We start from the raw sequence: 14,597 nt of genomic DNA on the forward strand, positions 1-14,597 counted from the left end.
TTCTAATCTCTTAGATATCCACTCACATTATTGGCACCGTAAGTGAGCCATCATTCTATTGCTGATATCCTGTGGTTCAGTGTCTCATAGTTAAAGCTCCCCCCGCCCCCTTTTAATGAAATTGTTGATTTCCCTACTGTTGGATTTTAAGAGTTCTTTTTATGCTTTGAATTCAGTAGTTCTTTATCAGACATTTTGTCATAGTGTATGGCTTATGTTCTCATTCTCTTGTCATCGGAGTTTTTTTTGTTTACTTGTTTGTTTTTTGTCGGTCGTGGGGCCTGAACTCTGGGCCTGGGCTGTCCCTCAGCTCTTCAGCTCAAGGCGAGCGCTTTACCACTTGAGCCACAGCGCCACTTCCAGCTTTTTTTCTTTTTGCTTATGTGGTGCTGAGGAATCGAACCCAGGGCCTCATGCATGCAAGGCAAGCGCTCTACCACTGAGCCACCTTCCCAGCCCCTTAACTGAGGTTTTTAGCACACTATTTTTGAGATAAAAGTATCCAGAATACAGAGATTTTATATGTTTTTAAATCTTCACCGAGTGATATTACTAATATTAGCAAATAGGGCTCACACCTTTACATGTTTATTAACCAGTTGAGGAAAAGAGGGTTTTTTTTCTAATTTTCATTATGAGTCCCATTCACAAACTTGTTTAGAAGGAAACCAAGAGCCCATTCCACCCTGCAGTTCAACCATTGTTGAATACATCACAATATGTACATGCACATACTGCTCCAAAGGGCCGGGCTGCTCCTTTCCTGCAAAGGGCCTCAGACCTTACCCCACGCCATGCCGCACAGACCCCGTGCTGCTTACCTTAAAGAGCGTCTCCAGATAGCATTTCAAGAATGAGTGCCTCTCCTGGCTTCTAGAAACATTTAAGAAATGTGTGCTGAGCTCTGCAGAGCCAGCAGGGCAGAAGGGGTCAGAAGTCGGTTATCTGAAGAGGCACTGGGGCAGGGAGAGACAGGGTGTATATTTGGGTACGTGAGAAATGCCCAAATATTGGAGCATCCGTCAGTCTGGAAAACAGAATGGAACCAAACACGACTGGTCTGAATCTCCCATGGCGCTCACGTTTTTTTGTTCTTACTGTTTTTGTGGGACTGAGGGCCGCAGTCGCTAGAGTGAACGTAGAATCCATCTTTCTGTGAAAATCCTCAAATTGAAATCTGTGAGTGATCCTAAAACATGGTGGTTTCCTGTTCTCACGCTTGGTTTTAACTTTGGAAGCAAGCGTCCTGTAGCTTGGTGGTGATGGTGGTGATTATCCCGTCTGCTCAGGACTGCAAGGCAGCAGTTCAAGACCAGCCTGAGCAACATAGTGAGACCTTGTCTTAAAAAAAAGATGGGGGGGGGGGCTGGGAAGGTGGCTCAGTGGTAGAGTGCTGGCCTTGCATGCATGAGGCCCTGGGTTCGATTCCTCAGAGCCACATAAGTGGAAAAGGCCAGGAGTGGTGCTGTGGCACAAATGGTAGAACGCTCATCTTGAGCTGAAGAGCTTAGGGACAGCGCCCAGGCCTGGAGTTCAGGCCCACAACTGACAAAAAAAAAAAAAAAAAAAAGCTGGGTGCTGGTGGCTCACATAATCTTAGTTATTCAGCAGGCTGAGATCTGAGGATCACAGTTCAAAGCCATCCTGGGCAGGAAAGACTGTGAGACTCTTAACTAAACCACCAAAACAAGCTGGAAGTGGCGCCGTGGCTCAAATGGTAGAGTGCTAATCTTGAGCAAAAATGCTCAGGGACCCTGCCCAGGCCCTGAGTCCAATCCCCAGGACTGGCACCAAAAAAAAAAAAAAGGAAATATGGATAAGTATATGCTCATACATACACATAATGATATCAGAATTGGGGGGAAATTAATATTCTTTTTCTTTTTTTGTTGTTTTGTTTTTTGTTTTTGTTTTCACCAGTCCTGGGGCTTGAACTCAGGGCCTGGCCACTGAGCTTCTTTTGCTCAAGGCTAGCGTTCTGCCACTTGAGCCACAGCACCACTTCCAGCCTTTTCTGTGTGTGTGGTGCTGAGGAATTGAACCCAGGGTTTCATGCATGCTAGGCAAGCACTACCACTAAGCCACCTTCCCAGCCCTAAAATAACAGTCTTAATTAGAAGTTATTTATGCTTTTTTCCCCCATTTACTCTATTTTCTTTCTTTTGGCTTCTTTGAAGTACATACAAATGTATATTATCCCGTGTGTATTTAGGATTATTTTGAATTTTTCCCTTCTAAAACAGGGTCTTAGTGTGCTCAGATTGCATATTCAATCATATCTCATAGTTTTCATCCCAGGGTAAGAGAAACAACTCGTCTTCTCCAAGAGCATTTTTGAGCAACAAAAATAATGAGTTCTATAAGTTAAAGAGGCAAAAACGTTTTCCACATTTGTGAGCCCATTTTTCCACAACTAAAAACAGTCTTCTAAAAAAGAAAAAATCCTGCCTTGCCCATGCTTCCGGGCTTAACCACGAGCCCCCGCCCTGCACTTATTTATGACAAGGTAAAGATCCACGTGCATGTGTTCTTCCTCAACTGTCTGGCCAGGGACAAGCAGTGGGACCCGGGGAGGGCGCATCAGCCTATGCAGCCCTCCCTCCTCCCCCTCCCCCCCCTCCCCCCCCCCCCCCCCCCGCAGCCGTCTCATACCTGGCCCAGGAACCCACACACACAGCGGGCTCTTGCAAGGCTGGCTGGGGGGCAGCGCTCGCTCCTGTCATCCCAGCAGCAAAGTGAGAGCAGATGAATGCTACAGTCGATGAGTTATTGATGCAGGAAGGTGAATTACAGGTGTGGGGTGGGGTGACCCCTTCAGGTCTCAGCCCCAGTACAGTCGGTCTGCGCACCCTGCTGCCTCTCACACGGGCTGGACTCGGACGCTGAGTCAACCCCCACCTTCTCTTTATATAAGGCAGGGTACTGCAGATCCAGAGCACGGATGTTTTCTCTAACGCCGGCAGCCTTGGGAGACCAAGACTGTCCGGGCAGCTCCTGGTGGTGCATGCCGGGGAAAACTGTGTGCCGTGGGCCTGTGTCGCTGCGCTCTTCCAGCCCGCGTCCTGCAAACAGGCTCAGAAGGCCGTGAAGCCGGCGAAGAGGCCAGCAAGCCTTTGGTAGCACCACATGGACAGGTGGCACAAATGTGTTGCCCATCCAAGGCTAGAGAAGGTCAAGTGAACTCCGGGACAGTGGCAGAGGACAGGGATTGGTTGCTGGAAGCATTCGAGAGATCTCCAAGCAGACGCTGAGCTACATGGAGCCATTCTGGACTTTGGGCTCTGAGAAGCAATTTGAGAAAACTTTGTGTCCCTCAGGACTTTCCCTAGGCCAGAGGAGTAGATAAATGCCCTGGTGCACGAGAACGGGCAGCGGGGTGTGCCTTGTTTGGAAGGGACCGCATCTTCAGATGGCAAGATTGTGCCGTGAGGTCTTTGTTCGTGTCTACTCTCAAATATACTGCTGGATGCTGGGAGCTACGCCTGCTGTTCTGACGCAGTCAAGGACAGATGCAGGAGAAGGTCAGGTTCATCTCTTCCCACGCCCTCCCCCACTCCTGCCAGTCCGCTTCGCTTTGTCTGTCAAGGCCCACGCTGGGCCTCATGGCCCCAGATCCCCAGCCAGGACATGTGGGTCGAAGCCACGGTTCCCGAGGGACTCAGACTGGATTACAGATAAAACTGTTCGGGTCACTCGCTATTTTTAAAAGCAGCGATGGGGAAAACAGAAGATCTAAGTTTGTCTCTCTTCTAGTGATAGCCACGTCACACAGATCAGAGGAGGTTCGCCCGTGTTGTGCTAGAAAAGCTTGTTTTCAGAGAACCTGATGGCTCAAAACTAAACTGTACAGTTGAATCTGCATACTGTTTTTTAAATCTTACTAGCTTTAAAGTCAAAATTGTGACTGTATCTTCCTGTAAAGCAGTGAGTCTTGGCGGCGTGACCTGAGTACTTCCTCTGGGTAGAAGTCTGTCCCAGAAATTCAGCAGGGAGGAGCCCAGGCTTCCGTTTGGAGTAATGTGTTTGCTTTGCAGGAACCACCGTCGTCCAGCAAACCAGACACGATGTAAGAATCCATCCCACCACCCGCGGCCGTTGGCTTAGTCCCTGACATTTCCTCCGCGTGGACCTCTGCCTCTGTGGGGCACTGTCAGTAAATGCTGCCGAGCTATTTACAGTTTCCTTAGCCATTTTATCTTTCTGTGCATCACATGGCGTCATAGTCACCGTGCATGTCCACAGAAATAGAATTAGTGTCTGGTTTTTGTTGTTCCATACTTGGGAGTGATCTTCCAAAGGAGAAAACACCCCGTGGGCCTGTGCTCTGCCACCTTGAAATCAGGAACTCATAATCGTCATGAGTTGTGGATTGCAGTCCTGAAAGCATTGAAGAGTTGGGGTAGGGAGAGGCCATGGTGGCTTCATGGAATTTCTGGACGTGTCTTCCCTGGTAAGGTGAGGGTCGGTTGTTGTAGCATGGTGGAGGCTTGAACAGTCAACCTTTGAGATCAAATAAAGCACCTTTATTTTCATGTGGCCTCCCAAGAGATGAGTGTGGACGTGACGTAGAGTCCAGGAATCACTTCTGTACCCCACAGAGACAGCCCACGGGAGCCATGGCCGTGTAGAGAATGAAGCCTGTTCTGAGTCTCCACAGGGGCCCTAGGAGAAAACCTCCGTGACGGATTTCTTCAGGAAGTGAGATGGCAGGTGGAAGGCGGGTGACCCATGCACACCGTGGGTAGCAATGGGTTACATAGCAAATGGTGGCACAAAGAGAAGCAACAGAACCAAAAGTTTATTGATGCATCAGTAAGAGACTGTGACTCTCAAGAGACTGTGACTCTCGGCCTTCACCTCCATTGGAGTCGACGAGGCCTGCGTATCCGGCACGTGAAACTCTCAAAGTCCGGGTTGTGGACATGATGAGACATGGCTGTGTAGCCCTTCGCCCTGAAATGGCTGCTTGGAGGGGACCGTAAACCCTGGTGATTGCTGTAAAACTCCAGCCTCACATGCAGCCTCTTATTTACTGGTGGCAGGAAGCTAGCGTGTTCTCAGGGAGTCAGGAATTATCAAGGGGATTTTGAGCTCTGTTTGCCTTGACTTTTGTCTCCAGTTTCTGAAATGTGACCGTAAGGGGGGAAGGGGCAGACAGGGAGGTCTTACTGGTTCCTGAAGCTCGGCAGTCACCACAGAGCCCTTTCAGAGACAGCTTGATTCTATTAGAACTTGAAGGTCAAAGGGCAGGATCGACTGGAATGGAGGTTTAACCTGCAGGGAATGGCTTCCAGTTGCCTCCTTTGCTGACGATAAGCCTTGATGGTCACTTAATCACTTTCCCCTTTTTTTTGGTCAGCCATGGGACTTGAACTCAGGGCCTGGGCGCTGTCCCTGGGCTTTCTCACTCAAGACGGGTGCTCTTCCACTTTGAGCCACAGCACCACTTCTGGTTTTCTGGTGGTTCACTGGAGATAAGAGTCTCACGGATTTTTCCTGCCCAGGCTGGCTTTGAACCATGATCCTCAGATCTCAGCCTCCTGAGTAGCTTATGGTTGTGAGCCACCAGCACCTGGCTAACATTATATATTACCTTTATCAGAAAATATCCTTTTACAAAGAACTATATTGTATTGAGAAGGTAACTCCTCAAATAAGATTATTTTTCCAAATTACTTTTCTTCTTTTTTCATTCTGGATTTCATTCCTTCTGAAAAGTGGAGGGCTGACAACAAAAGTTTTGCATTTTAAGCCAGATGTGGCAGACTTCCTGAGTGCTGGAGCAATGGTCGGCCTGGGCTACATAGCAAGACTCCGGCCCTGCTTCCCCCCAAACCGACGCTACTGCACCATTGACACGAGTCTCTGCTTGAATTCCCTGAGAGGCTCTTTATCCGGCTAAGAAGTCGCTCTGCAGTGCTCACACCCCAGTGGCACATCCTTTGAATTTCTGAAATTTGAAATCGAAACTGTCGCCTGTTAATATCGTATTACCATCTGGAAATATGACCTTTACACCCAGAGATTAACCGTACCTCCTTGCTGGCCAAACGTACCATTTATGAGAGCGTTTATGATTCCATCGCGATGCTTCTGCGGGGTCGAGTGAGTTCTCCTATTTCCCCGCTACGCTTCCCTTAAGCACAGACTGGAGCTTCCATCCCAGCACTGCGGCTCACAACCAGTCAGGCGCTGGTGGCTCGGTCTGAGTCCACAGGCCAGCTGGTTTCTGTTGCATTGGATTTCACTGGTCACCTGCCGTGGGCACGTCCCTAGGCTGCCCCTCGGGGAGAGTGCTGGCCTCATCCCAGCCTCTTCCGCCCCAAAAGGGAACAGATGACAGCCGTCCACAGGAAGCTGCATAGTTAAGCCGTCTTGCACTCCTTCACCTTGAAGCTCATTTGACCACTTCACATGCTGTTTTTCAAGTGGTCGGAGGGTATATTTAGACTGCCCTTATCTTCCCGTGCTGACTAGATCCTGATGGTGGAAAACCATCTGCCATCCTTTAGAGCTGCATGGCTGGGGGGAGGGGGGGTAAGGCACCCACTCGTTAAACCAATCTTTGTTTCCAGTCGGTTAGCACTGCCTGGGAGTTCAGAGGGCCCTGTGAGAGTACAGAGAGCCCTTGGACTCTTCCGGGGTGGTCTCCCCGTTTTCGGCCTAACTAAAACCCTTCCACGTGCCCACTGCTGGAGCTTGATTATCTTAACAAAAGACAGAAACCAAGTTAAGCTCCAGCCACGGGTTCTCACGCATTTTCTCAGGTCAAAGCTCAGTCCACTTAGGTAACTGCTGTAAATGAAATCTTCCTTCTTCTGTGGAAGATGAGAGACGGAAGGCTGCGTTTTATACTTGGAGCCTAATTTTCACCAAGTCAATGCAGATTGTCTTGGAAATTTCTTCTGTCCATCTCCCTACCAGATCCAACTCCTTGTCCTTCTGGGCTTAACCCACAGAGTTGTTGCCCAAACCACAAAGAATCTGCAAAGTTGTTTCAAAGAGTTCTGGTCACTTGCAGCAGAGCACAGAACACTCTAAACTTGTTTGCTTTGATGAGATTAAAACCGGGAACAGGCTCTGTTTCTACGTCTGCTTTGCTCAAGTTTACACACTGCTCAGTGAAGACCTGCTGGGGAGTAGCACACTTGGCCCAAAGTCACGGGCTGCGTTTCAAGGAAGGAGTGAAGTGGATAGAGCAGAAAGGGACGGGAGTGTTCTCACCGAACAGCAAAACCCTGTTTACTTTGCAAGTTCAACTGCAACTCTATCTAGGAACTGTCTTAAAAAAGCAAAACAAAACAATCCAATGCCAAGTTGTTATTACAGGACTGGGAGTGTTTCTTTGTGTGTGTTGCCTGGGGTGAGCGGGTGATGGACTGATTTTGCGGAAGAAGCCCCGTTTAAGGTGACATGGCGGGCAGAGAAACACTGAGGTCCCGTTGGAATGTGGAAGAGTCAAGGCCAGACAGGTCCCAGAGATGAAAATCAAACAGCTCACACTGCTGCGTCCAGAGCAAACCTTCGCACTGCAGTGTGAGCCACAGCCCATCCGCGGGTTCCACAAAGCATAAGATAGCCAACCAGAAGGAGCCTCGCGAAGCCGCTCCGGCCAGCCGCGCTTGACCCGTCCTGCCGTCGTCTTCCTGCTGTGTGCCGCCTGGCTGCCCGGCACCCACACCCACTGCGTCTCTGTTTCACTGGCATCCTAATCTTGTCTGGGCAAATGAATTTCTTTTTTTCTTTTTTCTTTTTTTTTTTTCTGGTTGTAGGCCTTGAACTCTGGGCCTGGGCGCTGTCCCTCAGCTCTTCATTTTTAATTTTTTTTTTTTTTTTGGGGTCCGGTCGTGGGGCCTGAACTCTGGGCCTGAGCTCTGTCCCTCAGCTCTTCAGCTCAAGGCTAGCGCTCTACCACTTGAGCCACAGCCCCACTTCCGGCTTTTCTTTTCTGCTTATGTGGTGCTGAGGAATCGAACCCAGGGCCTCAGGCATGCAAGGCAAGCGCTCTACCACTGAGCCACCTTCCCAGCCCCTCCCTCAGCTCTTCAGCTCAAGGCTGGTGCTCTACCACTTGAGCCACAGTGCCACTTCTGGTTTTCTAGAGGGGATTAATTTCTTTTTCTTTTTCTTTTTTTTTTTTTGGGGGGGGGAAGAGGGGTCTGGTCTTGGGGCCTGAACCCTGGGCCTAGGCGCTGTCCCTCAGCTCTTCAGCTCAAGGCTAGCGCTCTACCGCTTGAGCCACAGCGCCACTTCCGGCTTTTTTCTTTTTGTGTATGTGGTGCTGAGGAATTGAACCCAGGGCCTCATGCATGCAAGGCAAGCGCTCTACCACTGAGCCACCTCCCTAGCCCAAGAAGGAATTAATTTCTTTACCAACCCATAAGAGCTCCAAATATCCACATTTGTCGTTTTTAATGATTCAGTGGTGTGTGTGTGTGTGTGTGCACGCGTGCACGTGTGTACGTGCGTGTTAGGGCTTGAACTCAGGGTGTGGGTGCTTTGCCTTAGCTTTTTTTTTTTTTTTGCTCAAAGCAGGTACTCTACCACTTGAGCCACAACTCCACTTTCAGCTTTTTGGTAGTTAATTGAAGATCAGAGTCTCACGAACTTTGTTGCAGCTGGTTTTAAACCACGATCCTCAGATCTCAGCCTAAGGAGTAGCTAGGATGACAGGGAGCCAGGTTAAATGGTCACATTCATGTGATAAGAATACTTAGCGTGAGATCTCCGTAAGCTTTTGGGACGGGATGGTGAGTAGAGGACGCAGTGCTTGGCATCTTGACCTCTGAGCCTTTGCGAGGGCTGCGTTGTGCCGCTACCCCTCGGTCCCTGACCACCGCTATTCCGTGCAGCTCACCTGTGTGAGAGACCTCAGCAGGTGGAAATGTGCAGTGCCTGCCCCCCTCCCCGCTCTGCCTCAACTCCCTTACCATCAGTACCAGCCAGATAGCATGGTAAAGACTTTCAGAGTCAGAAAAGGCCCAGGGCTCTGCTGCTCGGTGGCCCCCGGTGCAAAGCTGGGCAGGCTGTGTAAACTCTCTCAGCCCTGGCTTCACCACCCATAAAACCTGGGTCACAGCACCTCCCAAGAATGGCTGGGAGAGTTAAGGTGTTGACGTTTCTTTTGCAGGCAAGAAGCTCTTCTGGCTGCCATTAGTGAAAAAGATGCCAATATTGCTCTTTTGGAGCTCTCATCCTCTAAGAAGAAGACCCAGGAGGAGGTGTCGGCCCTGAAGCGGGAGAAGGACCGCCTGGTACAGCAGCTCAAGCAGCAGGTACATGTCTCCAGCACCCAGCCTTCAACCTTGTGCTCGGCACGCTCTGCCGGCTTCTGTTTCAGGGCCTGTTGTCTGTTCGACAACTGGTGGAGGTATCTGGTAATTTTCATCATTAGAAGACTTAATCCCATGGCCATGTCTTGCGGCTGTGTCTAGGAAATGCAGGCTTTGTGACATGGCTAGTTTAGGAGGTGTCGTAAAATTGGGCGCTGGTGGCTCACACTTGTCATCCTAGCTACTCAGGAGGCTGAGATCTGAGGATGGCAGTTCAAAGCCAGCCCAGGCAGGAGAGTCCGTGAGACTGATCTCCAATGAACCACCAGAAAAGTGGAAGTGGCGCTGTGGCTCAAGTGGTAGAGCGCTCGCCTTGAGCTGAAGAGCTGAGGGACAGCGCCCAGGCCCAGAGTTCAAGCCCCACGACCAACAAAAAAGGAAAAAGGTGTCACAGGAGCTGGGTGTGGGGCTCAAGCCTGTAATATTAGCTACTAGGGAGACTGAGATCATGAGAATGTTATGCTGTGCCAGCCCAGGCATAAAGTTTCCAAATCCAGCTCAACCAGTGGCTGGGAGCCACGGTGAATTCCTGGGGAAGCCCAGTGGCTGGGCGCAGGAGTGCCCGCCCGCCACCCCCGGCAGTGCCGGGAGCACAAGGAAGAAGGTCACGGCCCCAGACACCTCCACTTCAAGAAGAATGTGTCTGGGTACGTGTGGCTCACACCTATCATCCAGTTACTTAGGAGGCTGAGGTCCAAGGACTGGGTCTGAGGGGAGGAAAGTCTGAGACTCTCACCTCCAATAACCTCAAAACAAAGCCCAAAGCGGAGCTGCCGCTCAGCTGGTAGAGCACTAGCCTTGAGCAAAATAGCCTAGGGACAGTGCCAGACCCCGATTCCAAGCCCCGGGACCAACCAAAATAATAATAACCAGGATAAAGCTGAATGTGTACATCTGCTTTTTCTTGGATGTTCTGCCCTGACCATTGCTGCCCCGTGTGCAGTGCCGTAAGTCCTGTGTTCCTGGGTCACCCCGCACCTCTGTCCCGTGTGTATACTTTGGACTGCTTACGCAGGCCCTTGGGCCTCGGGGTGGAGAGGCAGCACGGGCCCAGCCGCAGGCTGACCCTGGGCTGCGTGCGCTTGTGTCCGTCCTCGCCGCTGGCTCCTTCTCAGATGGGCATGGGCACATCCACGGCTCTCCTGCCTCACAGGGCCACACACAGGCAGGAGGCAGCACTCCGCGGTTGCTGGGGCAGCTGCCAGGGCAGGCAGTCTCCCGCCAGCCTCACGTCCCCGTCCCCTGAGCAGGTCCTTCCATTGACAGACATTCCCCTCACAAAGATCCTCCTGGTCTTGGGTCCCACCTGCAGGGGACTGAGACACGTGCCGAGGTGCTAGGCCAGACATGGCGTTGTTCTGCTTCTCGCCACCCGCACCTCCTCACTCACTGCCCTGCAGTTATTCACTTCATTTATTCTGAACCGAAGCCGAGGCCTTTCCACTGGCGGGATGATTTCTGCAGCTAGAAGAAATCTCTCCCATTTTCCTCCTTGTGGGCAGGGGAGTGGTGCGTGAAAACGAACCCCAGCGAGGCCCCACTCCAACTCCCCCTCCAATGCCACCCCTCTGCTCCACACGGCGTGGCTCACACGCCCACCCCGCCCCCAGGCGGACTCCTGAGTACACGGAGCTGGGGCGGTAGGGGTGAGGCTGCAGTGAAGGAGAGCCAGGTTCTTCCCTCCCTTCTCACCCAGCATCAGACCCCGGTTCCCCTCCTGTTGTCAGCCTGCTGCCTTTTCTGATGCCACAAGGAACTAATTCGTAAATCTCCCCAGCTTCCTGCTCCCTCTTGAGTTTGTCTGAATGCCAGTAAATCTTCCCAGGTTTCCTGCCCCGCTGCTGGTACCCTCCCCTTCCTGTGGGAAGGGCGTCTGTCAGGTGACATGATTTATAGCTGCTGCCCCTGGACTTGGAGTGGGCTGAAGATCTCATCGAGCAGAAGGAACTGCCCAGTGGCGCCCCTCACACCACCAAACCACGTTGGTGGGAAATGAACCAGCATCCCTCCTCCTGCCTCTTGGGTCTCTTTTGACCCAGCAGAGTAGATGTGGAGTTAAGTGATACTTGCACTCAACGCATTCAAAGACAAGAGTGAAGTTTCATCAGCCAGAATGGGAGCCCTAATGCAGACAGCATGCTGAGCCAGCGAAGGCAGGAACGTGAAGCTCCCACCTGATGGCAGGGATGGCTGTTGGCTCTGCCCGGACTTCTCACCAGTCTGTGTTGCAGTTTTCTACCGTGACTTGGCCAGGGCGGCTCTCCAGAGTTGGGAATGGAGCAGAACTTCTTGTAATTTTTTTTTTTTTATGGTTTAAAATTCTGAATGTCTCACTATCCTCATGTTAACGCATATTTGAAGACACAGAACATAGGCTGCTGCACCGCTCAGTTAAAATGAGGCAGAATAATTGGGATTTGCCATTGAGAGGAGTACCTTCTCTCTGGCAGCAGAGAGAGGATCCCATCCGCTCGGTGAACACAGCTGAAGGACAGGGAGACTTCCACCGTCCACGCCCAGAACCAAGCGGCAGCCATAGCCAGATGGCAGAGACGGGGCTCGCGGCAGCCATAGTCAGATGGCAGAGACAGGGCTCGCGGCAGCCATAGCCATAATCAGATGGCAGAGACGGGGCTCGTGGCAGCCATAGTCATAGTCAGATGGCAGAGACGGAGCTCGCGGCAGCCATAGCCATAGTCAGATGGCAGAGACGGGGCTCGCAGCAGCCATAGCCATAGTCAGATGGCAGAGACAGAGCTCACAGGCTCACGCACAGCCACTTTGCTAGGCATTTGCTTTTTTTATTTTTTTTTTTTAATTTGCTTTCTACTAAGGAAAATAAAAAAGATTCTTGGTGGGAAATACAGACTATATTGAAAGAACAGACATCCTGTGAGGTTGATGCCGTTAAATAGTGATGTATCCCAGAATACTCTGAAATAAAAGGGAAAATTACAGGAAGCCTAAAAAATGAAATCCACCAAGTCCTAAAATAAGTAAGTGAATATTCTTTTCATGCGTAAACCTGTTTGGGTGTGAGGGAATCAGAGGGAAGAATTTAGGACTACTTATAAACTGGTGTCCTTGGTCTAGGGTTCGTCTCTTTTTTTGCTGTTACCTGGATATAAAACATCCTAGTTAAAATGTCTCTTCATTTAGCTTGCTTCTGGTTGATGTTGCTTATTATGTAACATTGGGTTTTAAATTCTGTTAGGTAATATACTTATTTTTAATTAATACAAATCAGAAATTGTTTAGTCAAGAGAGTTCAAGTTTTCAAAATACAGAGTCTCCTAGATTGGCCTTCCATGGTTGGCTTCAAGGTTCTCAGATCTCAGCTTCTTGAGTAATAGGCATGAGCCACAGGTGAGCCTGGTTTGTAGTTGTCTTTTTTTTAGACCTTTTTCTTTTGTCATGTGGTACCAAGGAATCGAACCCAGGGCCTCATGCATGCTTAGCAAGCACTCTACCACTGAGCCACCTGCCCAGCTCCTACACCTTTTCTTTTCTCACCTCCTGAGTAGCTACGGTTACAGACGTCAGCCACCAGCACCCGACATTTGCACATTTTAGAATGGGAATCTGTCTTTTTAGTGTTAAACTCTTCAAGTTCCAGGTGTCAATTCATCAAATAATTGTGTTATTTTGGTTTGGTTTTTGTTTTTTGCTCCAGTCCGGGGGCTTGAACTCAGGGTCTGGGCACTGTCCCTGAGCTTCTTTTGCTCAGGGCTAGTGCTCTACCACTTGAGCCACAGCGCCACTTCTGGCTTTTTCTGCTTATGTGGTACCGAGGAATGGAACCCAGGGCAAGCATTCTACCACTGAGCCACATTCCCAACCCAATTAATTGTGTTTTTGAGAAGAGATCTTACTACGTAGCCCAGGCTGGCCTCAACCTCATGCCCTCCTTCCTTGGCCTTTTTGCTGCCTGTGAAGCTTCTTCCAGCTAGCTCCTGTCCTTCGTGGTATATTTCCATGGGGCGGACAGACAGACAGAGATGGAGGGCAGTGCCAGCTGGAATTATTGACCCAGGGGAGCAAGTTCTAATTTCGTTTAAATTCTCGCCCTGTAAGAGTCTGACTCTCTCCCTCTTCCTTGAGGTGCTCCCAAAGAAAACTAACCAAACATAGCTGGAAATTCCTTCGGTTAATTTATTTGATTAAGAAATGTCTGTTCAGGGCTGGGAAGGTGGATCAGTGGTAGAGTGCTCGCCTGGCAAGCACTGGGTTCCATTCCATGGTACCACAGACACAGAAAAAGCCGGAAGTAGGGCTGAGGCTCAAGTGGTAGAGCGCTCGCCTTGAGCTGAAGAGCTGAGGGACAGCACCCAGGCCCTGCGTTCAAGCTCCAGGACTGGCAAAAAAAAAAAGAAGAAGGAAAGAAATGTCTGTTGAGCGGTTGATGTGTTTCAGTCGCATTCACAGGTTACTAAGGACTCAGAGGACAGTAGGGCAAGTTGTCTGGAACGTACTGGGGCAGAGCTGTAGCATCCACAGCCCAGAACAGAAGAACACAAGTTATAAGCCAACATGAATAGGCTTGTCATACTGTACACATAATCCAGGCCAAAGGAATGGAATGTAAGGAGAAGCCGAGGTCTTACTGTTCATTATTTCACTACTCATCAACGTCTTTCTCATAAAACTGGACACCCCTCCCCCCCAGACATGGAGCCACTCCTGATTCCTATGCATCAGCCTTGTCTGCACACACGCAGCCAACAGCCCTGGTCACCGCATCCTTGCTGCCACTGGAAGAGGGTGGAGATGTCGGGGGTCAATGAAGAACTTCAGGGACCCAGGTGAAGTCTCAGAACAATGTGTGAGCATGGAGAAGGACCCCTGGGGATTGGTCGGACCCCCAGTCCTCGTGGAGTATCCCATGTGGAGAACAGGCCGTGGCTGCCGCAGCTGCACTGAACACGCAGACGGAGCGTGTATACTGCCCAGAAAGAAGAGGAAGGGAAGGAATATTTGTTCTGCGAATTCTGTATTGAACAGATGAGTAGATGAAGAGTGTGTGCGTGGAGCTGGGAGCTGCAAGAGGCCATCCTGCCCGGAACGAGGGGAGCGGGGCGGGGAGGGCACGCCACACGGCCCACATGGTGCTCTGCCTCTGTGTCTCCCCCGTGAGTGACCTGGTGGCTCCAGGAGAAGGAGCAGGGCGGTTGAGGAACAGCTTCCGATCCACGAGGGGACTGGCCAGCCACCTCTGCCATTTCCCTGCCTGTCATGTCCCTGTGATCGATCGTTCCAGCAGTAACT

The 14,597-nt window shown here is 50.6% G+C and overlaps 1 protein-coding gene across 6 annotated transcripts in view; it reads left to right on the forward strand.

The window, feature by feature from the left end:
• Erc1 (ELKS/RAB6-interacting/CAST family member 1) overlaps positions 1-14,597 on the forward strand; it is a 135,314-nt gene that overhangs the window by 106,833 nt on the left and 13,884 nt on the right. For all 6 annotated transcript variants that reach the window (XM_042670134.1, XM_042670136.1, XM_042670137.1 and 3 more), the window contains one exon: positions 9,131-9,275. In XM_042670134.1, coding sequence (XP_042526068.1) covers positions 9,131-9,275 — 145 coding nt within the window. The remainder of the gene's footprint in view (positions 1-9,130; positions 9,276-14,597) is intronic.

The sequence above is a fragment of the Dipodomys spectabilis genome, unplaced genomic scaffold (assembly GCF_019054845.1).
Source record: "Dipodomys spectabilis isolate Male_0828 unplaced genomic scaffold, ASM1905484v1 ptg000521l, whole genome shotgun sequence".
Lineage (NCBI taxonomy): Eukaryota > Metazoa > Chordata > Mammalia > Rodentia > Heteromyidae > Dipodomys > Dipodomys spectabilis.